The sequence below is a fragment of the Capricornis sumatraensis genome, chromosome 19 (genome assembly GCF_032405125.1).
Source record: "Capricornis sumatraensis isolate serow.1 chromosome 19, serow.2, whole genome shotgun sequence".
In the NCBI taxonomy this organism is placed as follows: Eukaryota; Metazoa; Chordata; class Mammalia; order Artiodactyla; family Bovidae; genus Capricornis; species Capricornis sumatraensis.
The window spans coordinates 22,092,817-22,118,714 of record NC_091087.1 but is presented as its reverse complement, the minus strand read 5'-3'; the positions used below and the strand labels follow the sequence as shown (position 1 = coordinate 22,118,714).

The window sequence follows — 25,898 nt, the reverse complement described above, 5'->3', positions numbered from 1 at the left end:
AGTTATGGAAATGCACAACAGTTAAGTCAGACCTGTAGTAAGGGAACACATCCCAATAGTCTCATTTACCACTAGAATCTTCTGTTATAAATGTTTAAAAGTAAGGAACTCAGGCAGTGGATACACACATGGTCTCCCCACACAGCCCCCACTGACAAGTCAAGCTGTGGCCTTCCACCAGCCCTGGCCTCACAGGGGTGGAACGAGAGAAGAATCTCCTGCGTTTCCTGGAATGAATGTCCTGCTGCCCACAGGGGGGGGGGGTTACATGCAACAAGGTTCTGGTGCGACCTGAAGAAGCCAGCGGCGGAGGTGGTGACATGGCTCTTCTCTCGACACCTGTGACACTAGCCTGGTCTTGTCCCAAGACCCCTAGACCCCACCGCCTACAAGGCGCTCGGCTTGTAGATGATTCAAAGGGGAAATGAATGTGAGAATCTGACACAAATGAATTTACTTACTAAACAGAGGGAGACTCACAGACTTCGGAAACACATTTATGGTTGCTGAGGGCAGAGAGGGGAAGAAATGATAGATAGGGACTCTGGAAGGTCATGTACACACAGCTGTATTTAAAATGGGTAACCAACAAGGGATCTACCATATGGCACAGGGAACTCTGCTCAGTGTTACGTGGCAGGCTGGATGGGAGGGAGTTTCGGGGGAGAATGGATACATGTATATGTTTGGCTGAGTCCCTTTCCCTGTTCACCTGAAACTACCACAACATTGTAAAATCGGCTATACCCCAATACAAAATAAAAGACTGAGTTAAAAAAAAAAGAAGAAGAATTTGAGGTGGCAAAGTAAGGAGGAAGGTTGGCAAAGAAATAAACTGATGTCAGAAATGAAAAAGCCCACAAGCCCATTTCCAGAAATTATTATTTTCATAGAACAGAAAGATGAAGGGCGCTGCAAAGGAGATCCTAGCTTTGTGCTCTCCCCAGGGCGGCAGGGGCGACTCCTGAGTGGAGGACACGGCACGCACAGGGGAGCCCAAGGCCCTTCCCGGTCTCACACCATTCATCCACCAGGGCACAGCCAGGAAACAAACACTGTGAGACCCACGTGGGGTCCTGAGCAGCTCACACGTGCTTGTTTAGATCCAAAGATCCCCCTGCCTTGGTAGATGATGATCTGCATTAAATCACAGGGAAGGCAACATGCGTCAAGCATGCATCAAAATCAAGATGCCATGCTCTGGAGAGGGGAAGGCCACAGGGGTGCGACCCGTACACCTGTCCAGACAGCCTGGTACTGTGATTACGGCACCAGGCCCCAGCCCGGACCTCCAAGAATCCACATGAGCTGGCAGCCTGCTGAAGGTGGAGCTGCAGAGCCCCCCAGGCAGTGGGTGACCCCAGCACAGGAAGCAGCGTGCAGATTCAGCTATGCCCATCCTGCGACTTGTCTCTGTGTATGGGGATGGCACAAGGGCTCCATGAAACAGAAGAGGGCCACTGACCAGGAGAGCTGGTCCTATTTAAGGACTGCCCCAGCAGAGGGAGCCCAGGCCTGGAGAGGCTGGCAGGGTGCCTCAGCTTAGCGTGGGACACTGGAGAGCTGACTTAAAGGAGACGAGGTGGCCTCGCAGGTAGAGGCGGGCAGGAAGGGAGAGGCCAGGCTCCAGGGTTTGGGGCCCTGGGCTGGGCTCTGTGCCAACCATCTGGGCACACAAAGGCAAGCCCTTAGAGCACTGGAGCGCTCTGGGCTCCAGTCGCTTCCTTGCAAATGACAGAGTAGAGACTGCGTGACAGAGGCCACAGTGCCACCCACACTAAGATTCTATCAGGAGAGCAACGTGCGCTGGAAGATCTGGGATCCTGTAAGGGCAGGATCCCAGTGCATACAGTGAGGACCGCTACGTACCCCCATTGCACATCTATGATCCCATGCTTGCTACTTCTGCAAACCAGCCAAACGGGTGGAGAGGTGGCTCTAACTTCAGCCCCTTTTTCTACTGGACTAGCTTTCTTCACGGAGAAGGCAATGGCACCCCACTCCAGCACTCTTGCCTGGAAAATCCCATGGACGGAGGAGCCTGGTAGGTTGCAGTCCATGGGGTCGTACAGAGTCAGACACGACTAAGCGACTTCACTTTCACTTTTCACTTTCATGCACTGGAGAAGGAAATGGCAACCCACTCCAGTGTTCTTGCCTTGAGAATCCCGGGGAGTGGGGAGCCTGGTGGGCTGCCGTCTATGGGGTTGCACAGAGTTGGACACGACTGACGCAACTTAGCAGCAGCTTTCTTCAAGGAGACTGCAAGCAAGAACAGTAAATCCTGCCCGTCAGCTACTTTGTAGCTTTTCTGGTTATCAGAATGACTATCTCAGTATCACTTTGCGGTGTTCAACTAACCCTTATTTTATTTCACAAGTCCCAAAGCACAAGAGTAGTGATGCCGGCAGGCAATTCGGATCTACCGGATACAAAGTGCTCTAAGGGAAAAGGTGAAAAAAAAGTGAAAGCTGCTCAAATATGTTTGACTCTTTTCGACCCCATGGACTATACCATCCACGGAATTCTCCCAGCCAGAATACTGGAGTGAGTAGCTGTTTCCTTCTCCAGGGGATCTTCCTAACCCAGGGATCAAACAGGTTTCCTGCACTGCAGCTGGATTCTTTACCAGCTGAACTACCAGGGAAGCCCGAAAAGGTGAAAGTTTCAGACTTAATAACGGGTGACGAGAAAACAACAACAAATCATATGCTGAAGTTGCTAAGATCTATGGTAAGAATGAATCTTCTGAGAAACTGTGAAGCAGGAACTAAGAAAAAAGGGCTGGTTTTGCTGTCTCATCTCCAATTACAAGAATTACAGGCATAGTGCAATGGTAAGTGCTTAGTTAAGATGGAGAAGACATTAAATCTGTACAATAAGGTATGTTGAGAGAAAGATCACATTCATGTAACTTTTATTACTGTATATTGTTATAACCACAACATTTTATTGTTGCTATTGTTAATCTCTTACTGTACGGATAAAGTAAACCTTATCACAGGTGTGTACGTATACAAGAAACACAGGGTATATAGGATTTGACACTATTCCAAGGTCCAGTAGTTTGGCCACCTGATGCAAATGAGCAAACTCTGGGAGATAGTGAAGGACAGGGAAGCCTGGCGTGCTAGTTCATAGGGTCGCCAAGAGTCAGACACAACTGAGTGAACAAAGCAAGATTTCCGGTGTCCAAATGGGTCTGGGAATATACACTCCATGGATAAGAGGAACTACTGTTTATCTCACGTAAGTGAAAGCTCCAAGTCAAATTTAGACACTGAAAGATTTTCCACAATGTCCACTTTGGGAAGCTATATACTTATTCTAATTATTCCTATCATAAGTAGTTCAAACAGTATCAGAAATCTTCTAACCATCTCAATAGAAATCTAGGAACCAAAGACAAAACCATTTCATTCTTACACTGATATTACAGTTCAACTCCAAGCTCCAACCCCAGAACGATTAGGCTTTCAAAACTCTTAAATATGTATCAGGTCTGATGGCTCAGAACAGAATGCTACCTGCGACACAGACAAGGAAGACCAACATAATAAACATTTGGCTTAGCTGGACTTCTTATTAAGGCCTGAACTGAAGACAAGATTTTAAATGTGTTCGTAATAGTATTTTCTGTTCTGAACTTTATGGGAAGTATTTTCACCATCAAGTAAAGACTACATGTGTGGTGCGGACTTAAGACCATGTTACAATTCTTTGGGTCCTTAAGCCAAGATGAGGGCGTGCAGGATTCTCAGAACAGCACAATAGTGGCTATATCCCTGCATGAAAGAGGCAAAGAATGGAAATGTTTAAACAGAGAAACTACTCTTTAATTCCTACATGATTCGCACACTACCAAACACTTCCATTCTTTATACATGCACGTGTGCTAAGTCGCTGCAGTTGCATCCGACTCCTTGCAACCCCACGGACTGCAGCCCGCCAGGCTCCTCTGTCCGTAGGATTCTCTAGGCAAGCACACTGCAGTGGGCTGCCATGCCCTCCTCCAGGGCTCTTCCCGACCCAGGGGTCACTGAGCCCACACCTCACCAGCACCACCTGCGACTCTCTCCCCCGACTCCTGTACTTCTTTTGGTAAATGCTACTTTTCAGTTTCCTAAATGGAAACGAGGGCAATTCTGGCAATTCTGAGATCTTCCAAGGGCCAAGCACACTGTGAAAGCAATAAAGAGCTATCAAGCTGGGGGGCACATCGAAAGTTCCCTGAACCCATCTCTACTTTCTAGTGAATATTTCGACCACAAGTGTTACAAAAAGGTTTTACTGAGGAAACGTCACTGCATCCAGACAAGCACGTCTCAGGAAGAGCTCATCTGAGTTCTGTGACCCTCTCCTCCAGCACCCTGAAGGCACGTCATGGCCCATCTCACGGACAGCAGCCAAAGAGTGTGAGTGTGCCCTGCGTGCTTGCTTTATTTAACTGGACTTGGGGCAGGGACAATATCTAACCTCTTTTTACCTCCCTACATATTTGATGCAATACTTTGAGAGGGAAAGGAACGTTCACATAAGGCTTACTAAATGAATAAGTAAATTGAAATTAAAGCCACAGGCCCCATCACCAAGTTGAGCAGCTGAAGAGGACCAAGATATGAGCAATCAGTATCTCTGAACCCCTTCCTGGCTAGAGTAAACAATCCCACATACAGTGTGCAGCTTTTATTCTTATGGTGGCCAACCAGTAAGGCCTCTTCTTAAAACACACAATCAAAATCCAATCTGAGACTATAACTGCCCCCATTATGCACATTATCAACAGGGACCTAAGCTTTTCTTCCTTCAAAGATCAAATGGTCACTTAAAAATATATGGCCATATACAATGGTATACTACTCAGCATAACAAGGAATGAGTTTTTGCCAGTTGCAATAATATACATGAACTTGGAGGGAATTATGTTAAGTGAAGCTAAGTCCAACAGAGAAAAACACATACTATATGATATCGTTTATATGTGGAATCGACAGGGCAAGGGGATAAAGAGGTACAGACTACTATGTGTAAAATACGTTATAAGGGCAGATTGTACAACACAGGGAACATACCTGATGTTTTTAATAATTATAAATGGAACATAAACCTTTAAAAAGTGTGAATCACTGCTAAGCAGCTAAAATATTGTATACCAAGTGTGCCTCAGTTTTTTAGAAAAAGGGAAGATTATGCTATTTTGTTTTAAATTAAATCATTAAATATTCTTACATATATTATCTATAGATATCATTAAATTGTACTCTTACATGACTGCGCACACACACATGAACTCACAAACATTATCTACAGATACTTTTACACTGAGGTTGCAGGTTTCTCCGCTTGTGGCTTTATGATCTGGGGTTCTTCAACGCACTTCTTTTTGGCAACTATCTTCTTTAGAATAATATGTTGTTGTTGTTTAGTTGCTAAGTTGTGTCCGACTCGGCAACCCCAGGGACTGACTGCAGCATGCCAGGCCCTTCTGTTCTCCACTATCTCCCAGAGTTTGCTCGAATACTTGCACAAATTTCTTGTTTAAGTCCATGTCAGAAGAAACATCCAGAGTATCTCTAAAAATCCTATATGAAAAAGCTGAGAAGTAAGCTTCCCTGTGGCTAAAGGTACCTCTAGATTTGGACCCAAAAAAAGGTCACTGGCAATGGAGGCAGGGGTGCCAGCTCTCTTAAATACCAAACATAGGTAGAGGAGACTTACTGGCGAGGCCACTTTGCTTTTTCCGGGGTGACACACACACTACAAACTCTGTATGTAAATATGATAGCACAGGACATTTTCAAAAATCTCTTTTTAAAAATTGGAAACTGTCAAATAACAGGGTAGGCTGTGTGAGCCATCTTGTGTTATCGGTGCTATGACCTGCCCAGTCAGTTACCAAATAGTCTGAGAGAGCTGCCGTAGCCCAGCATAAAGGCTGTGAAAAGCCACACACAAAAAAACAAAACCCTTTTTAGAGACTCCTGGCCTAGGTATGGAAATGCAAGCTCGCCCCCTTGAGACAAGAGGAAGAAAACACAGAAAATAACCAAAGCACAGGCAGAATTCAGAAAGATTTTAACCAAAAATAGTCTAACACCGCCCTTACCGAGACCATGAAGAAACAGATAGTAACACTGTTGCAAAAATAACTAAGAATGAAAATTGAGCTAATTTCATGTTTGGCCATGTAGTTTTTATTTTTTATTTTTAAAGGGAGTGGTTCCGACTGGGGAGTGTGTGTTAAATGAAGACTAGACTTACCCAATAGCCTAACACTCAACATATGGGATTTTAGAGTTGTGCTTGAATGTATTTCTTCTTGAGTGTTTGGCTGCCAGGACCATGGGCATCCTGACAAGACACTCTGGCTTGCTGAATTAACTCTTCCGTATGGCTAACAAGCTTTTGCAATGATCATTTGGAAAAGGAATTATTATAGAAACACCTCAATGAACAGACAGTCCTTCCTAATTAACCTGGCCATATACTGAAAAGAGCCACAGAAGACACGGAGTACGCTGGTTTGAAGCACTAGGGCAGGCAAGCAGGAGTCAGAACTCCTTCCTGGCCTCTGTGGAGCATATCCCCAAGGTGAATGGTCCCAGAGGCTTTCTGTTTTGGACTTAATACTCAGAGTCATCTCTGCACAGCATTCTTTAGGAAATAAACAGCAGGTCTGGAAAGTCTTATCTATTCAGCAAAAGCAAACTCTCCAGACAAATACCATCTTGATGGTACTTAGCTACAGGTGAGCAAATCATAACAAGATCACGAGACTTCTTTTAAAGCAAATGAAAGTAGGTGCTAAAGGAATCAAAGGGATTCCTCCGACTATCACTGAAAGCACGGGAGTATGACACAACGGTTTCAGAATCTTCATGTGTGTATTCATCATTCAGGGCTGTTTAAAACACAAAAAATCAAAGTGAACTGAATTGCCCAGATGTATATCCCCAGGAGGAGTTTTCTGAAAACCACAGTGTAACAGAAACATTACCCGTACAGAAACGAGTTCCAGTCAAGCGTACAGAGTTAACTAGCTCTGAAATGAGGCTAGTTGCTTAACTTTCCAGAAACCATTTTTTTCCTTCCTATTTCAGATAATCTTTCAGGTCCATTCAAATTTCTAAAGATCTCAGAACTAAAACAAGCACCCTGTCTCCCAACTTAAATTAATGCTTGCTGCTACTCCTGAAGCTTTTATAACAATGTTCAAGAAGCAGAATCTGCAGTCTGATTGCCTTAGGAACCACTGTAAGTCACCGGTTACTTCAATGAGTAAAAAGGATACTGGAATATGAAGTTATGAAACTAATAAATAATAAGAATGCTAAGCTGTACTTACTGCATGTCGAGCTCCAAGTCCTTGATAGATATTAACTCACCAGGGGAAAAAAGGACAGCAAAAGGTAATCTAAAACTGAACTGAACTGAACTGAAAGTGTAACTAGTATTGAATCTTTGGCAATACGTAGCGACAAACCATGAATATAAAGCGGTGATAAAATGACGAACGGGAATGGACCATTCTGTGTTTAAAACTGGGCCTCTGGAATCAGGACCATGTATCATGTGCTGAGAAACCTGAAGCATTTAACATACATGTGCTTTCTCTGCGGATACACAAGTACTAGTCTTGATACTGCCCGATTCCTTTATGCATCCTTTATTCCTTACGCAAAACTATGTTCCAGGTTTTCAAGACAGTAGCAAAGCGTTAAGACACACAGATTTTTTCCTGTTTTACATTTGGAAGAGGCTGATTCAGAGAAACAATGAGTCAATGACTGGTTTGTTCCCAAGGGCAATACACAGACTGGGCATGTGTCTGAGAGACCAAATTAAATAATCCTAAACGAATGCCACTCCGCCCTCGACTACCATCACAATCTCAGACTGCAAGCCCAGGCTCCAGAAGGTTAAGGCCAGAAGACAGACAGGCTAAGAAAGTCGAGATACCAAGTCAAAAGACACACTTGGGAGAGACATGAAACTCTCTGCTTCCTCTGTGCGGTTTAGTAACAAGCTCCCCCGCAGGCTGAGACCACTCAGAAGAGAAAAAATTCTACTTGCTTTCTCTTTCTTCTCATCCACTGAGGCACACATATTCTAAAGGCAGGGGCCGACAGATTACCACCACCCGTTTTTGTTTTTGTTTTTTCCCCACCACCCATTTTTGTACAGCACGTGGGGAAAAAAAAAAAAACACCAAAGAGCAGATTTTTATATTGTTTAGTGATGAAAGAAAAAATTCAAAAAAGAGTATTTCATGACATGAAATCATTTCACAATATGAAATTCAAAATTCAAAGAAAAGAAAAAAATTAAAGAAATTCAAATTTCTATGAAGATTTTATCAGAACTGTCAGTCAAATGCTTCTTTACAGGCAGCCTCTGGCTGCTTTCGCATGCAACAACAAAGGTGATTAGCTGTTACAGAAACTGTACATCCCACAAACTCTGAAGTATTTATTCTCTGTCCTTTACAAACGTGTTTGCAAACTTCCCTCCAGGAAAAGAACAAGCAGAGTTAGATGGGGAAAAAAGGAGAAAATGCAACACAGGGAAGATGCAATATGTTGTGTTCATGCTTTCTGCTTTCGATCCATATAGCAAGGGAGGGCAGGTCTGAGGTCAGATTTCACGTCCCTGTAAGAAGTCTGTCAACGCTAGACCTGAAGATCCTCATGAACTAAAAATGCCATTAAAGTATACTTTCTCTAACTACATGGAGTGGAGGCACACACAAAGCAAAGACGTACCCCAGCAACAACAGACAGATTACATGGTTCTTGAATCCTGAGGCTCCTTAGGATAAGCCCACAGCAGAGAGCCCGGGGTAAGAGTTGGGGAGGAAAGCACCCCACTGGGCAGATTCTAGCTTAGAACCAAACTAGAAGCTCCCATTCTAGCAGGCCCTGACCTTGAGCTAGCCAAGGGACTATTCGGGGGTCTACTTCTTCTATCTGTAAAATGACGCCTGATGACCAACCAGAGGAGTGTCCTCTCTCTCAACTTCTGAAACTGGAGGGAAGATGAGAAGAGGGAAAGAGACGAGGAAAAGAGTAACTGTCAGTCAGTCAGACAGAGGAGACCTATCCAGCGCCAGCGCTAGCATCTGGAGGCTGAAAAGAACTACGCAGATGGGCTTACTTACAAAACAGGAACAGACTCACGGACTTCGAGAAGGCACTTATGGTTATCAGGGGCAAGGATGGGAGGAAGGGCTAGTTAGGCAGCTAGGGATGGACGTGTACACACTGCTGTATTTAAAATGGATAACCAGCAAGGACCTGCTGTCTAGCACAGGGAACTCTGCTCAGTGTTATGTGGCTTCCTGGATGGGAGGGGAATGTGGGGGAGATGGATTCATTTGTATGTTCGGCTGAGTCCCTTCAGTGGTCACCCGAAACTATCACAACCCTGTCTGTTTGCCAGCTATACCCCCAATACAAAACAAACAAAAACAAACCCAAAACAAAACAGTTTTGCTCTCTTCTTTGTAATGGTTAAGATACAGTCAGGACAGAGCTATCCTCACAGGAAAGCAAAGGGTCTGCAGCTAAGCCTCAGGCTGTACACAGGACACTAATCACAGGACTTCACGTGGAGGACGAAGAAAGAGAGGTATTTGAATTCAAGGATGTGAGTTTGTTCCTTCCCTTTTTCAGGGGCTTCTGGAAACAAAGACACATGTTACCCATGCAGGGCGTGTTCTCTTTTCTTTCCCCAGGAGCAAAAGCAACATTTGTCTGAATAATGCCTGCTGTACAAGTAGCCACCCAAGCATTAGTCATGAATATTATCGGTAATAAGGGGTGGGTGAGAACAGCCAGCACCTCCCTACCACCGCACTCCAACAAAATGAAGCTTGTTTATCCCACTCCATACACTTGAAACAGTTTGGAAGGGTACCGTTCTGTTTAGCTAACTGGGGTAATTCTATGAAAAATACTTAGCCCTCTGAAGAGCAAAAAAAACACACCCTCAAGTCTAGACAAGGATGGCTGATTCTCTGACTGGCAATGTGATTTACTCCAGTAATTTGATTTTCCAGCCAAAGATGTGCGCAGTTTTGTTTGCTTTTGGTGCTTTTTAAAAAAAGAAAAAGAATCATGGCATCTAGCTTAGACCACTGTTCAACAAGTTTATAAGTTCTCTTGTTTTACAAGTTAATAGCTTCAAACAAGAACAATAATCAAGACTCTGAAAAAAAAATCGTTTTTGAAAACTTACTGAATATGAAATATAGAATTACCACATGAGCCAACACAGTAATTACTAAGCATATAAAAACATATGTCCATACAAACGGACAGTTCGTTAGCAGTTACTATTCACAACTATTCAGCCAAAAAGTAGAAACAATCCAAATATAGAAAAAAAATATGGTACATCCATACAATGGGGATACTTGGCAATAAAAAGAAATTAAATACTGATCAATGTTCTAGCATGGATGAACTTTGAAATAATATACTAAGTGAAAGAAACCAGTTGCTGAAGGCCACACGTTCTGTAACTGCCATCTGTATGACATTCTGGAAGAGGCAAATCCTTGGAGACAGAAAGGAGGCTAGTGACTACTGACTGAGGCGGGCAGGGGAGAACTGCTAGTGAAGACGGGGTTCTTTCTGGTGTGATGCCAATGTTATAAAGTTGGGCAGTGGGGACATGCTAGAAAACTGCCGCACTCTGCACTTGACCTGAATGAGTGAATTGTACGGCTATGTGAATTATGTCTCAATAGAGTTGTTATGAAAATCTAATAAACCTTTTTTTTTTTAATCATTAAAAATGATATACTTTCTATTTTGGTCAGTACTGGGTTTCAAATTAAAATATCATCTTCGCTATCAGTTTCTATATAGAAAGAGGACAGTCAGGTTTAATCAGTGTCAGCAGATCCCTTTTTGTGGTAATTCCCATCTTAAGACATGTTAAACCTCATGACAGACTGGAAAGGCTTGTGCTCACAGGGGAAAAACCTTTTTCATTACAGCCTCCAAGGGGTCCCTGCAGGGATCTGAGACATCCATTCTAAAAGGATGCTGTGTGAAAGCTTCACCACACCACGTCCACACCTGTATATCAGGGAACAAGGGAGAAGGAGAAAAACCCTACTGTGAATTTAAGAGCTCCCCCCGGCAGCGCCACAGAGCAGACACAGCAGAGCAGGCTGAACACATTTTGTGCTCGCACAGACTCACCGCCTGGGTCTTCGGGCCTTGTTTCACCTCCGGCGTAGAAGTTCTGTTTCCCAGAGCCACCTCTTCAGAAACTGAACTCTCCCGAGTGTTACTCAGAAAATCCACTTCATCTTCGGCTTTCGTGTCGGGCATTTCTAGGGAGAGCAAGGTGGTTACAAAGTGCATTTGAAAAATTGATTCCCTGAGCCTTTCTGTTTACACAACTTGCTCCAGGTTTCATGCATTTTGTTTGCCTTTTTTTTTTTGCATTAAACAGCAAGTGTTGTTTGGGAGCTGGCGTCATTTCTGGCTCTGTGCTGAGCCCTGATCACAGGGCTGTGTGGTTTTCTCCAGCCTCTGTGTGGGTTGTAGCTAAGGGAAGATCTTGTTCAATGCCTACTGAACTTCCATTTTCACTATTTCCTTTTCATGATGATTCTGAGTGTGGTGCTTCCTTGCACATGGAAAAGAAAACTTACAAGCTTTAAGGGAACCGATTAACAACTACAGCTAGTAGTCAGTCCATCTTATTATCGTACAGGCAAGACATACTTGCGCACAGCAAGAAGAAAAGAGCCGCTGAGAATGAGATAAAGCCTTTGGGAAGAGTCTTTTAAAAACATACTACACACACTCATCCACCTAAAGTAGCCTGAGTATATTAGATGTTAACTTTTATTTCTTTTCAAACCAAAACACAATTACAAACCAGCAGGCCCTTTTCTTAAAAAGTTTCTCATGTTTTCTTTAGACTGATGCTTAACAGACCAAACGGTAGCGGTTTTGTTCCCTGACCACCATATGGTCAAGCTAATACAGGAAGGAAGTGATAAAATGATGCCTGAGACAAATTTAAGCTTTGACACCTTTTTTTAAAGGGGACTCTGATGGCTGAACAGTCAAAACTCATCTTGATAATCCAAAATCAAACAGAACTATCATTTCGATTTCATCTTGAAAATTTTCTGATTATTAATCTAGTGACACTACTACTCTAGCAGAGAAAAATGCTCCCTACAACAGAGGGCACAGAGGTTTCTTTCACCAAAGAGTACATTTTATAGTATAGTATATACTCAGTATATAATAATGAAGTATATTAAGATTATATTCTAGGGCTGGGAACTGGGAGAGAGGCTCAAGATGTAGGGAACATATGTATACTCACAGTCGATTCAAAAGGCAGAAACTAACATAATATTGCAATTATCCTCCAATTAAAAATAAATCTAAAAAATTGTATTCTAATAGCACACTGTGATGTGTATAAAGCTCTACTTTAGATTTAGGAAAGCTACATTACTATAAATGAATACTTGTAAGTTTCCTTTCTTAGCCTTTATTTTTAATTACATGATCTTACTAGCAATTAAAAAAAAAAACAAAAAAGGCAAATGTTTTGTTGTCCAAAGAACGAAAATCTGTCTTCCATTTCATAATATGTGATTAAGGTTAAAAAAAAAAAGAACTGACTAAGTAATCCCCTTAAATACTCCTTGATTAAAACATTTCTAAGTGAGTAAGACAAGTTTTTTTTTTTTTTGGTGGGGGTCGGGGGACAGGTGTTGATTTTTATTTCATTTATTTGGAGATATGATTTCTCATAAATCCTTACTATCCTGATGATAATATCCATCACCTGAAAATATGTATCTTGGCAAGCAGCACCCAGTCACAGCAGTAAACAGAGATTACTGGGACTTGCAGGGTGCTGGCAGCCCCCCCAGGACTGGCCTGACTCCGTCATGCAATACTAACTTCCCAAAGCACGGCAGGCAATGCTCTTGATACGTACCGGGCCGCGTCCCTTCATTCGAATTGAAGGTATGTGATTCCCTCCTCTTGATTTCTATTTGGCTCTGCTGACAGCAGTATGTAATAAAAACAGAGGCCAATGCTATGTGGGCCCTTCCAAACCAGCAGTTACACTGATGTCTGCCCACTTACAAAGCAGTAGGGTTAAATTCATAAGTGGAATGTAAACTTCCTAGAAAATACCCTTTGGTCTGAGATCACACTTGGGTGCTTTTTCTCTGGGGCAACGTGACCAGGGACTTTCCCCAGTCCTGGCTATTTTCTGAAAAAAGCACCCATTGCTTCATCACTGGTTACTTCTCCCTGTCCTTGGAGGCCATTAGCATGGAGCACACGTGACTCCTCGAGGCGTCAGGAGTAACCCTCCCACACACATCCACCCACTCCAAACCCACAGACGCTGTTAAAACTTGATTTCTGTCTCATTTCCCTTCCTACAGCCTTAAAATCTCAGACCCAATTCCTTAGCATCCTTAATATATTTGTGTACTACTAAAAACCAAAGTCTGAAACTCTTCTTGGTATCTACCTTTTCTCATAGGGTACTCTAGAGACAACCTTACTTAGTCTGTAACTTACTTGGGTTAAATTCTGACTACTGAGCCGGAAAGAGAAATAATTCCAGCCCATGTGGCCAAAGACGCGGCACCCAAATGAAAAGAACATAGCTGGGCATCAGCTTACAGCCACTCCCATTCTTCTGAAATGTCAACCTGCCAGGGCCCCCAAAATAGACCTGTTGTTGTGCTTTATTTTAAAAATTAAAGACCTTCTTATTTAAATCCTGAGATTGACAGTGATAGAAATTTGTTCATGGCTAACAATCCAAGATATTAAGAAAACAAAAAGCCTGAAGCCACCAAAACTACTACTATGGGTTTCTTAAATCCCTCAACTGGTAAAACAGATTATAAATGGTTAAAAATCCTTTATCAGGAAAAATGGCCACTGTGTTTAAACGGCTCTTTTTCCAAAGCAACTTCTTTCCTTCTTCTGTTCGTTCATTTCTCTTCCTGCCCCACCCCCGCAACTCTTAACACATAGCTACAGTAAAGGGGTTTTTCAAAATTTAGAAGAAACTGCAAAAACAATCAAACGATAAAAACAAAACAGGCTTCTTACCTATGAGAGTCTGGGGGCGAGCATGGAGATAGGTCCTCTATCTCTGGGAAGAGGTGGTGGTCTCAAAGTGTGAACTCAACTGACCTTGAACGACGTCAAGAGTCAAAACCCAGTCCAACTTCAGTTTAAGCCTCAGCCTCAACCCCCAACAAGAAGTTCTATGCGGCTGGTCTCTTTCCACCGAGCACAAGTGGCTTCTCTTTGCTCTCTCTGGACACGGTTACCCGCAGACGGAACGGGGCTGCTGCTGTGTGAGCAATCTGCTCGCTGCAGCTGCTTCACCGAGATAAGCAGACACAACGTCTGCCCTGTGACAGCGCGGCAGACCAGGCTCGGGCGGAAATCCTGTATCCTAGGTCCTGCGCGGCACGGGGTCCCCAGTTCCCAGACGGCTGGCTGCCCAAGAGCCACCGGCAATGGGACAGGAGGCCTGCTCCTCGGGCAGGAAAAGTAGGGCGTTCCCTTCCCCCAGCCTCCACCAATGACCTAATGCCACCATGTGGGATGCTGGGCCATCGGCTTAGAAAGATACTGCCAGCTGTTCTGAAACCACCCTGACTCTAAATGTGCTCAGGACACGGACTAGGATGGTGGGCAAAGAAAGGGAGTTTCAGGTGTGTAAATAAAACACACTTTGTCGACACTGTGTGTCACAGTTCTCGAGAAAAAGGACTAAGACACGTGACTCAAAACATCTGCTCCATTCCTTTATCATTTTGGAGCACCTGGGATCTCGGAACTGTTTTCCAGGTTAGGAAACTTGCAGCTGCTCCAATGGGACAGACAGAGCATTCGTAGGTTCTGAGCTATCAAGCCAGGGCTCTGCAATACAGGAAGCAAAATCTGTCCCAGTCTGACATGACGTGTCTCTCCGGATGGTGTTGACTGGTAGCCTGGCAACCAACCCAGTGAACAGACCCAGTGAACACACAGCCTCCAAACAGCAGTGACACTTGTATTTTTACCAGCACATCCCAGAGACTCTTAAGGGAGTCTATCCCTCAAACGGTTGCTTGTGTACTCTGTGTGGCTTACCTGTCTCTGGTGCAGGTCCCTGGACAGGCAGAATAATCTCTGGCTCCTCGCTTCCAGCAAAGCACTGCTCAAGGCTCCCAGAGGCTTCTCTGCCACCACTGTCCACAGGCGGGGTCTCCGCAGGCTGCAGGGGGCTCGACTCCCCGGCGGAAGCACGCACTGTGGGCTCCGTCCCTGGGACCGCACTGGGAGGCCTGGGCAGTGACCCGTGCGCTGGAGCCCCCTCTGTCATCAGTGCTCCGGAGGCCCTGACGTGCTCTATGACGGAATCCACGATGCGGCTGGCAGCCTCCTCGATGGAGTCGGCACCCTCGGGCCGATGCAGGGCTTTGGTGGAGACAGTGCAAGGCAGAGCGGGGGCACCCCTTGCCTCACCTGAGGGCCCCGTCTCTGGGGGGCGTTCTCCACCCGCAGGCTGAGGAGGGTCGCGATGTGCCTTACTGTCCCCCTGGGCCTCCTGCAGGCCAACAGAGCCACAGTCTGCTCCCTCCAGCTTCTTCTCCCCACCCGGAGGCGCCACCAGCTCCGGGGGCGCAGTGCCCTGGGGGTCAGTCACGCCTGCGGCTGGTGAAGCTCCAGGCAAACCCAGGATCATGTTCTCCTCCAGGCAGGATGAGGCGTCTGGGGCGTTGTGAGATATATCCTTTGTCCTGGCCCCGAGGGCTTCTTGTAGACCACGGACCCGGGCACCGTCCAGCACTGCATCTCCACTCACCTCACATCCAGCGCTCTTCCCCAGGGACGGGGTGTTTTCCACCTCAACATCTGAAGCCGAAGAAGCTGGACTGCAGTTCGGCGCCTCGGACCCACCTGCTAACAGACTTGGCGCTGGAGCTGAGCTGCTCGGCTCTGCACCTGGGGCGTCCTGGCTGGAGTCTGCAGCCAGACCAGCTCCTGGTGGCACCAGGCTCTGTGCGGCCCCACCTCCCGTTGGCCGGGAGGCTGCTGGGGCCACTTCCTTGTTGGGTTTAGCTTCTGCGTGAAGACGGGCCAAGGGTGTGCCCAGGGAGTTGCCGGGCTGCAGCACTCTGTCCTCTGCCCCAGCTGCTGTGCCGGGCTCTTCGGGGACCCCTGGGGCCTCTGGCACAGGAGGCGGTGGTCTGCACTCTTCCTGCGATGCTTCTGAGCAGAGCCCGCCATCCTCAGTGGTGGGACAGGTCCGGGCTTTGCCCTCGCCTCCTGGGCCCTCAGGAACCACCTGAGTTCTTCCTCCTTCAGTCGCAGTGACCTGACCCCCAGGAAGCAGGGGAGAGGCGGTGGCCCCCTCAACGGCTGGGGCTTCGGGGGCCGCTGAGGGGGAGGGGCACTCCTGCACCCCAGTGAGTCCTCCGGGGCCGGTGTTCCCCATGCCGGGTGGTGGGTCTAGGGCCGCGGGGAGTGGGCCCAGGCCCGCCGTGCCGCCTTCTGGAGGCTGCTCCTCCGGACGTCTCACGTCTCCGTCAGGCCCATGTCCACCACCTGTGTGTGGTTGGACGGCTGCTCTTCCCTTTTCACTCTGGGAGGGGACGAGCGAGAGTGCGTCATCTTTGGTTACTGATTCACTGCTGGGACCGCCTGCCAGAGAGACAGTCCCGCCTGGTGTCACAGCCGGGCATGACACCCCTTCTTTCTCAGCCTTGGGGGGAGCGGCCTGCGGGTGTGGAACCACCTCAGCCGGATCTGCTGACGAGCTCTCCGCTTTCAGATCTTCTCCTTGGTTTTCTTTATCTGAAACTTGGAGAGGAGAAGCACCCACACGTTCTGGGGTGTCTGGGGTATTCTGGGTGGAGTTGGCCAGCGGGCTGCTCGGGCAGCTGGCAGTGAGTGGGGGCCGTGTGCCGAGCTGTTCTGTGGTCATGCTCTCAGGCTGGGGGGCCGTGTCGTCACGGTGTTCTGCAAGCGACACGCCACTAGACGTCCCTGTGCTTGGCTGACACCCAGGGGCTGTGCAAAGTTTATCACTCCCAGCTGTGGAGCAGATGGGTGATTCGCTGTCTTGGCTGTGAACACTAGATGACTCCGCTTCTGATTTTGGGGTAGGCGTCACATCTTTGTGAGGCCCGGACAAGGTTAAATCAGAGGGCGACCCTGGTGCACACACGCTGGCTAAGGGAGTGTTGGGTCGGAGCCCTTCTGGTGCACACACGCTGGCTAAGGGAGTGTTGGGTCGGAGCCCTTCTGAAACCTCGTTGCCTGCAGCAGCTGGAATTAACTGAGAGTTCTGGGCTCCTGAAGTGTGACTCTCTGTACAGCTTTTAGAAATTTCGGTTTCTGCAGTTTGGTCAATGGCAGCTTTGCCATTACTAATTGCAAGGATCGATTCTGCAGGTTTGTTAGCATCCAGGGGACTGGTGGTCAAGACACCGTCTGGAAGGCTGGCTCCATCCACAGGCTCGTCTGTGACTTTTCTGGCAGAGGCTCCAGCCGTGCTGATCCTGGGGTCCTCAAACTGTCTCTTCATACTCTCTTCCACTTCAAGCATGTTCCCCCTGATGGCAGCACTGGGGTGCACGAGGCCATGTTCCCTTTCTCCTGTAGCCTCGGGGGCACTGGCACCTGCTGGTGAAGCGACCACCAGCCTGCCTCCAGGGCAGGCCTGGGCCAGGGCCCCCTGCAGGACGCTGCCTGTGGACCCCACGTCAGGGGCCACCACCAAAGACGTAGTTTCTTCATCTCTGACTCCACAGGACGGAAGGCCTTCTGGGTCCTCTCCTCTGCCATCGGGCACGCTCGGAACGCAGCTGTCGGGAGCAGACGCTGCCCCAGGGTCTGTGACAGGTGCTGGCCCCACCTCACCTCCTGTTCTCGCCACACCTGTGCTCTTCTTCCTGCAGGAAGGGTCTGTATCCTCCTCCTTGGCCACACCGGACACATCGCAGGAGCTCTCAGTCTGCCCCACGGTGCTCCCCTGGCAGCGCTGACAGCTCTCAGCAGCTTCAGGAGAGGCAAGCTGCTGGCTGGCTGTGGGCTCTGATGCTCGGGGAAGAAAGTGACCATCTGCATCCTGGTCACAGGGGGGACCTGAAGGTTCCTGTGCTGTCACCGCTGAGGGCATGAGACTGTCCATCTGCTTAAGGCTTGTTTTCTAGGAGAAAATAGAAGATGTTTTTTAAAAAACTGACCATGAGAAAAGATGTCACTGACATCTGTAAGCGAAAATTCTGTGGGAGACAAGTCACTAGCATTCTAGCCCTTCTAAAGTCACAGGATGAGCCAACCTAAATAAATGCCAATAAACGCTCGCTCGGCCCTGACCTCAGTTTCCTGATAGCTGCATAATCGCTAGAATGATAAAGATGCCAAGAAAATACAATATGGCTATTTTCTATATTATCGACATTTTAGAAAGGAGATTAAAACTGAGCCTCAAGAAACCTTATTTTAAAAAAGCACAGTTGAAAAAGCTACCTTTTATAGGGCCTTTAGAGGGGCAGAGGCAGCTTCCTTCCTGCCTTGTATATACAAGTAAAAGCAAATCCTGACCAGTCTGGTAAACTCTCTCTTCAATCACAAGGAACAGACACACACTCCCATGCCTGAAATTCTTACCTAGGAGTTACACAGCATCCCTCAATCTCCAAAAGAGGCTCTGTTCAATCTAGGTTAACTATTTTAGTTATGGGGCTATAATAATTTCAAAAGAGTGGCATGATTCAATTCTTTCTTTCACTTTCTGATAAAGAGTTCCTCTGTTCCTCTACTACTGAATATTAAACAAATAACATATCAAATGAGCAAGAGGGAATTTTTCATTATTCTCAGATGGTACTGTGCTTTGAGGATATTTTATAGGTCATCTCAAAAATAGGTCTTTGCAACTTGAGAAACAGACATAGCCAACTATATGGGAATGGTTAGAACAATCGTGGTTAATAACCTGCTGCAGAACACTATGCTGTCACATATTCCCAACGTTAACAGTGAAGACTACAGTGAAATCGGAAAAAGATATTTTTAATGTTTTAGAAAATAAATAAAAGTTAATCTAAAGTTAAAATTATGTAAAAACCACAAGCACATGTTAGACGAAGCTTAGGAAAAAAATGGAGAGAAACAAAACACGTCTGATCGTTAGAGAGGGTTTACCTCTGTATCAAAGTTTCAGGAGCCCTTAGAATGACACTGTTTTTTGAATCCGTGGTTTTCTCTCCTTATTTATTTTTTGGCCGCACTGCACAGCCTGCGGGATTCCCGGCTTCCTGATCACAGACTGAAGCCGGGCCACAGCTGAGAAAGCCTGAAATCCTGACCACTAAGCCACGAGGGAGCTCCCAGAACTATTTTCTGAAACGCCTGGTTCGCTCCTCACTCATCGTTTGCTCTGTTAGGATAATCTCTCGCACACACCATGTGCCGCCGTCTCACTCCTCCAGCCACTTGGCCCCTGGGCCTCCAGCCCTGGATCATCACCTGCTCCTGTCTGTGCGCTGGGTCGCATGTGAAAGTTCACATGTCCAAGTGTAAAACACGTCAAGCTCACTCAGATCCTTCTAATAAGACAGTATGAGAAAAACAGGTTTTCACTGAACTGCCATGCTACACTTCTTTAAGAAAACTCAGAATCGCTTGCTTCCTTCCTCCTGAGATGGTGACCAACTCCAAAGAATTATGAAAATGGGTCACTGAATTTAACAAAGGGTGAACATGACAGAATGGGGATTTGGAGGAAAAAACTGGTATGGCTTGAAAGATTTTAGATGCTCCTAACACATGTATCTTCTCACAGTTCTGATTTCTCATGGTTTCTAGGAAACTATTTCCACATCTTGTGGGTAGCTTTGGCATCTGCAAACTGCTGTTTCTGAATGGACTACCATTCACCCAGTAGAAGAGCTCTAAAGAAAACCTGAGTTTTCAGCCATCTCCACAGAGGAAAATAAAATGACACCTAGTTTGGAATAAACACAACCTGGAGAGGCAGAGGCAAGTGCGTCTACAACCCTGCCATGAAGTGTCCTGGCCCGCCGGTCTCTGAAATAAGGTCTGCTCCCAGAGAAGACTCTGGCGGTGAGCTGACCCCAGATGACCTTAAATGAAATTACTGCCAAGATTTTTCCAAATCAAATCAACTCTGAAATAAAATGGGTGGAAAAATTATCTAAACTTAGCCTTTTAGATGTTACGGCCAAGAGAGATGGATCCACGTGACGTGTATATTATCCATAATAAACGCCACCAGGGAGTCTGTAATGTTTTTACGTCTGGCAACAACTTTATCTTGAAGGCTTGAGTGGATTATAAAAATCTTTATTTTTTTTTAGTGATCTTTTCATGCACAACTATCAATTTAAATATAGCAACGTGGTCATCACTCATTGAAAGAGTTGAGGAAAGACTGTTTCTTAGGAAATTTGGTTCCTGTTCTTTAGCAACCATCTCAGAAACAGTTTAGCTCATTTTGTTTTATAAAGTTAAACCAACAAATTTACAGTGTTAAACAAATTTCCTTTTAAGCCAGAAAATGCTAGCTCTAGCTGTTGCTCGGTTCTCTGTCGGCAATGTGTGTGTGTGTGTCTCTCATTATTTTAAAAGCCTGGCAAAAACCAACGAAGAATTTTCCCAGTCTCCTCTTGTTACTACCCCAGTGCTAAGCTCTATCGCTATAAATGCTGACTTCGAATGCAGCTAAAACTGCTCCACAGGTTTCACAATCTCTGAGGGACGCACGGCTATGTTCTAATTATGGCAAAGTTCACTGGGGGAAGGGGTGAGGGTACCAAAGACTCAAAATGGAAATTTTCTTCCTCACCATTAGCTGTTGTTGGATGTTCATAAGTTTAAAAATATGTCCAGTGCAACTGTCTCCAGGTAGTGGGGGCTCTTGGTGTGGTTCAGACTCGGAGGTCAGCATATAGACGTCCAGCTCTCGGTGATGCCTCACAGAACAGTCTCCGTAAGGGATTTCATAGGACAAACTGCTCCAGGAGTCTGGTTCTCCAGCACCCTCCCTGGAAAGAAGCAAATGCTGGTTAAGGGATACATATGCATGTGTGTGCTCAGTCACTCAGCTGTGTCTGAGTCTTTGCAATCCCAGAGACTACAGCCTGCCAGGCTCCTCTGTCCATGGAGTTCACCAGGCAAGAATACTGGAGTGGGTTGCCCTTTTCTTCTCCAGGGGATCTTCTAGACCCAGAGACTGAACCCACATCTCTTAGGTCTCCTGCGCTGGCAGGCGGGTTCTTCACTATTAGCACCACATGGGAAATCCCAATACATATGTACATTCTCTATATAAAACACGCGAATACACTGTAATACATATATTAATATATAAAAACATACTAATATAATATACACATATAGTCAGCCTCTCAGGCATAGGTTAAATTCTCTAACTCTTATGTAAACTTTCTAACCTCACTGCTCTTTGAGGCTCTGCTCCAGAAAGTTGGTTTGCACAGTTCCTAGGTAATTCAGACACGTAACTTCACAAGAAGTCACAAATGGGCTAAATGGAAAATGCAGGATTCCTTCCTAAGGATGTTCTTTGATCAAGATAAAGAGAAGACTGGGATCCTGAGAGAGTTAGTATTATGCTCACAAACAATGAGGAACAATGTAAGGAGAATGGTTTTCCTCTGGTTTTCCAAAAGAGAAAAAAAGCAAGTCTTCCTAAGCATTTGTCTTGAAATGGGTTACAGCACATGCTAATTGTGGTCAATTTTACTTAGAAGGGAAGAAATTAATCGCTCCAATCTATGCAAGGTCAGTCCAATTTTTGTTAAAAACAAGTGGAGGATGTATCCTCAAAATTCTCAAAGTCAAAACTATATAGAGAAAAATACTACGTCTTATCATACTATACTTGTCAATATAATTATCAAATCCTATTTTAAATAAAGCACTTGGTTCCAATAACATAAATTATAACTTTTTAAATTTAAAAGATGACCAACTCAGCTCAACTCAAATCATTGCAGATAAATCAATATTCAAATAAAGCCGAAAAAGGCATAGGTAAGACAAAAGGCATTTCTGGGATAGATCTCAAAACATGAAATCTCTTTACATGGTTCCAATAAACCAGTATGTTGACAAAAGTGTCCCAGAGATTCTGCAAGAAGGCAGAAAGTGGTGTTGGGGGTCACTATCATGTTTTAAAAAGGAAGAAACGAACGAATTAAGATATGTCACTTACTGACAAATATGAGAGGGAAACATTACTTCAACTGTCAATCCAGTGTTTCGTCCACTAAATCATACCTGTCCGTCCTTAACAATTCAACAGGGAATACATGGAATTTGAAAACTAAAACTATGTTACAGTAGAAAATCTGTAACAAACTGGAGAGCCATATACTGGCTGAAGGTGACAATTAAGGCTGTTCCAAAAGAAAACTATTACAATTTCCATACTCAAGCAAGACTCCTAGCAGTTGCTTAAAATATGCCATGCTAAATATCTTACACATTTACCAAGTAAGAGTGTTAGTACGTCCAACTCTTTGAGACTCCAAGGACTGTAGCCCGCAAGGCTCCTCTGTCCATGGGATTTTCCAGGTGATAATACTGAGGTGGGTTGCCATGCCCTTCTCCAGAGGAACCTTCCCAACCTGGGGATCGAACCTGTGTCTCTTGCGTCTCCTGTATTGGCAGGCAGGCTCTTCACCACTGCACCACCCAGGCTGAGGTGACAGTGTCACTAGCCCTGCGTAACTCAGGCCTGATGGGCATACCTGCTTACTCAGATTACCACATACAGCCTTGCTCCAATCAGGAAAAAAAAAATCCTTGAAAACACAACTTAACTTATACAGTGCCATACGGTGTGAATCAAACACACAGCAAGCCAAGAGGGGGCTGCTGGCCAAGGCAGAGGCAATTAAACTGCGATACAGTCCATTCCTGGCAAAACGGCATTTTCTACCAACCATGCCACTGTTAATTCTCAAACTGCTTCTTTTGTAGTAAGGAAACCCTGGGACATTCCCTGCTGGAACCACAGTCTGCTTGCCTCCCACCTCTCCCACACTCTCCTGCCAGAGGAGCACACACCGGCTGCCATCAGCGCTAACCCTACCATCTCCCAGTTCATCAGCCACGCGGACTGCTGCTGCTTTTGCGCCCACCTGGAAACCAAGTACTAGTAAGTGCAATTACCCTCCCACTGGCTTCCATGAATATGTGCAGCTGTGGACACTCTTCAAGCTCGCCTAGCCTGTCCATCTGGGTCAACCCCACCACCCAGCAAGTATTTACATGCCAGTACTCTCTGGGCCGGTCAACCGACCCCAAATCCTTGTCCCACCTGTGGGAGTCTGTGGACTTAGCAAGGGAGATAGGAGCAATCAAGATAAAACACCCAGTGTTCTGGAGACAGCAGGGGTGGTAGAAAAAATGAAGCAGAGATGGGTTTGCAGTTTTAAATGTGGTGGGTCAGGGAGAACCTCAGTGAAGCGACCCTGAGGCCAACACGTTTCCTGATCTGCACTCGGCACTGTATGAAGCCTTTACTGGATCCACAAATAAAATCCAGCAAGGCTCCATGAAGCTGTGCTACAGCATTAAGGACAAATGTTACTAAGAAGTGGACACGACCTAACCAAGCCAGTAACTAGAGGGCCATCTGATTAATTAAAGAAAATATCTGCACCTGTGTGCTAGCCTTATAAGGGAAAGCCACTCAGTTGCATCTGACTCTTTGCAACCCCACAGACTGTAGCCCGTCAGGCTCCTCTGTCCAGGGAATTTTCCAGGCAAGAATACTTGGGTAGCCATTTCCTCCTCCAGGGGATCTTTCCAACCCAGGGATCAAACCCATGACTCCTGAGTCTCTCCTGCATTGGCAGGTGGATTCTTTGTACCACTGAGCCACTAGGGAAGCCCTACAGACTATTCTCTAGTCATTAACTGTAACTCAAGTAACAGTTCAGTAACAATGAAATCTATATTCAGCAAAATAAAAAAGGCAAAAAGCATTGAGTATAAACAGTGAAGTGCACAAATTAAAACAGTGTTACAGTGGTTGGGTCATAGGTTTATTTCTTCTCCGGGATTTTTGTTTTACTTTTTCTTTCCTTTTTACTTTTGGCTGTGCTGGGTGTTTGTTGCTTTTGCATGGGCTTCCTGTAGCTGCGGTGCACAGGTTTCTCACGGTGGTGGTGTCTCCTGTTGCAGAGCACGGGCTCTAGGCGCAAAAACGACTCCAGCAGTCAAGGCCCCTGGGCTCCAGGGCGAGGACCAGTGGCTACGGCATGCGGGCTTAGCTGCTCTGTGGCCTGTGGGATCTTCCCAGACGAGGAACTGAACTTGCGCCTCCTGTGCCCGTGGATTCTTATCCAATGAGTCACCAGGGAAGTCCTCCCCTCTAGGATTTTAGTTAATGTTGTAAGTAATTTTTTAAAGTCCCTATTCGGCCAGGCCTCACTGCTGCTCCGGATCTCTTTTTACTCATGTGCGTTAATCCATCCCCACAAGGGTTACCAAAATGTTCTGTAATTCCCTCAAAGACCCAACATTAACCTCATCTACTTCATCCTCAGGTGATCTTTTCTCTCTTCAGAGTGAGAAGTTCAAGGCCATGAACTAACATGAACTAAGTCCACATCAAACACGTCTGCTCAGCTCTTCTAACTTCAGGGCACCTCTCTCAATGGTGGGTTTGCCCTGTTCCCCTATCAACTGCCCTCTGGTAACCAATTCAGGCATCGCCCCCTGGATGCCCGTAGCTTCCCACCTGTTCCTGGAGCAGTTCCTTCCCTATCTGCCTGCAAGTGCCATGAACACCCCAGCAGACAACGGAGCAGAGGAGAGAAAGCAGCCAAGTGGGTGTGCCAGCAGCAGTCTCGACCCCACTGCACCAAGCCCCCAGGGGACATCTGACACTGTCTGCAGGCGTTTCTCACTGTCCCCCTGGGGCTGCGGCGGCTGCCCTCCGAGGCACGGGACCACGCCCTATGGTACAACACAGAGTCATCAGGCCCCAGACTACCAGTAATGCTGGTGTTGAGAATCACCGCTGTAACCCCTCTAATCTGCACACAACGCCCACTGCCATTCCTTCCCTTCTGCCTCCCCACTGGCCCTTTAAACAATTAAAGGCTTTGCCATTTGGAGCCTATTCTCTCCCTTGGTGGCTTGCCTGGTGGCACAGTGGTAAAGAATCCACCTGCCAAGTGCAGAAGATGCTCGTTTGATCCTTGAGTTGGGAAGATCCACCAGAGGAGGAAGTGGCAACGTACTGCCTGGAAAATTCCGTGGGCAGAGGAGCCTGGTGGGCTACAGTCAGCTGCTGCTGCGTCGCTTCAGTCGTGTCCGACTCTGTGCGACCCCAGAGACGGCAGCCCACCAGGCTCCCCTGTCCCTGGGATCCTCCAGGCAAGAACACTGGAGTGGGTTTCCATTTCCTTCTCCAATGCGTGAAAGTGAAAAGTGAAAGCGAAGTCGCTCAGTCGTGCCCGACTCTTCGTGACCCCATGGACTGCAGCCTACCAGGTCCTCCGTCCATGGGATTTTCCAGGCAAGAGTCGGGCTACAGTCTATGGGGTCACAAAAAAGCCCAGCAGACTCAAACACCACCACCATTGCCTCCCCTATGGCTTCTAAGACTTCTCTGTCATGGGTCTCCATTGACAAAATAAACCCCCAAATCCAGTGGCTTTTTCCCCACTGAGTCTGGGTTTCATAGAATCTAAAAATGGTGACCTGATTCTTCTTTTAAAAACTTTTTCTCACTTGATGCCCTTAAGAACCCTCCTATTCATCCACTGTTTTCTCTGGCTTTTTCTTTCTCTTCTCACACCTTAGTTGAACACATGT

The 25,898-nt window shown here is 46.2% G+C and overlaps 1 protein-coding gene across 1 annotated transcript in view; it reads right to left on the bottom strand.

Annotated features, from left to right (window-relative positions):
• LOC138095465 (A-kinase anchor protein 13-like) overlaps nt 1-25,898 on the bottom strand; it is a 116,644-nt gene that overhangs the window by 16,183 nt on the left and 74,563 nt on the right. The window contains exons 5-9 of the mRNA XM_068991507.1: nt 20,890-21,088; nt 17,289-18,225; nt 15,162-17,246; nt 14,351-14,434; nt 11,211-11,344 (exon numbers count right to left, since the gene is read on the bottom strand). Coding sequence (XP_068847608.1) covers nt 11,211-11,344; nt 14,351-14,434; nt 15,162-17,246; nt 17,289-18,225; nt 20,890-21,088 — 3,439 coding nt within the window. The remainder of the gene's footprint in view (nt 1-11,210; nt 11,345-14,350; nt 14,435-15,161; nt 17,247-17,288; nt 18,226-20,889; nt 21,089-25,898) is intronic.